General features: G+C 48.3%; 1 protein-coding gene across 1 annotated transcript; it reads left to right on the forward strand.

Annotated features, from left to right (window-relative positions):
- Positions 1 to 4: 4 nt before the first annotated feature.
- On the forward strand, positions 5 to 734 carry LOC111647423 (uncharacterized; the record flags this gene model as incomplete). The annotated part of the gene is made up of 1 exon (XM_087169851.1): positions 5 to 734. A coding segment is annotated over one exon (648 nt), but the record flags the coding sequence as incomplete, so codon positions are not given.
- Between the last annotated feature and the right edge of the window lie 79 nt (positions 735 to 813).

Here is an 813-nt window from a genome sequence, read left to right on the forward strand (position 1 = left end):
CAGCAACACCACCAGTCCATCACCTAACACCAGCAACACCATCAGTCCATCACCTAACACCACCGGCAGCAACACCACCAGTCCATCACCTAACACCAGCGACACCACCAGTCCATCACCTAACACCAGCGACACCACCAGTCCATCACCTAACACCACCGGCAGCAACACCACCAGTCCATCACCTAACACCAGCAACACCACCAGTCCATCACCTAGCACCACCACAAGCAACACCACCAGTCCCTTGCCTAACACCAGCAACACCATCAGTCCATCACCTAACACCAGCAACACCACCAGTCCATCACCTAACACCAGCAACACCACCAGTCCATCACCTAACACCAGCAACACCACCAGTCCATCACCTAACACCAGCAACACCACCAGTCCATCACCTAACACCAGCAACACCACCAGTCCATCACCTAACACCAGCAACACCACCAGTCCATCACCTAACACCAGCAACACCACCAGTCCATCACCTAACACCAGCAAGACCACCAGTCCATCACCTAGCACTGCCACCAGCAACACTATGAGTACCACCACCAGCACCACCTCCAGAACCACCACCAGCCCAACCCAAAGCACAACACTGGAACAGGAGGGACACAAGTCTGAAGCTCTGAGCTCAGGTACATAGCACCCTATTGATTCTTTTTTTATTATTTTGTTTTAATTTTTAATATTTGCACTAGTAAAAGTGTAAACACAATATAAAATTTATTATATGGCAACTTTATGTACAAAGTAATTTATTGCTCATTAAAGCTTTATTTTACACTCAGAACACAATGAGGGATA

Source organism: Seriola lalandi, unplaced genomic scaffold (genome assembly GCF_002814215.2).
Source record: "Seriola lalandi dorsalis isolate HSWRI2012SDOR001 ecotype SW California unplaced genomic scaffold, Sedor1 jcf7180002035248, whole genome shotgun sequence".
NCBI lineage: Eukaryota > Metazoa > Chordata > Actinopteri > Carangiformes > Carangidae > Seriola > Seriola lalandi.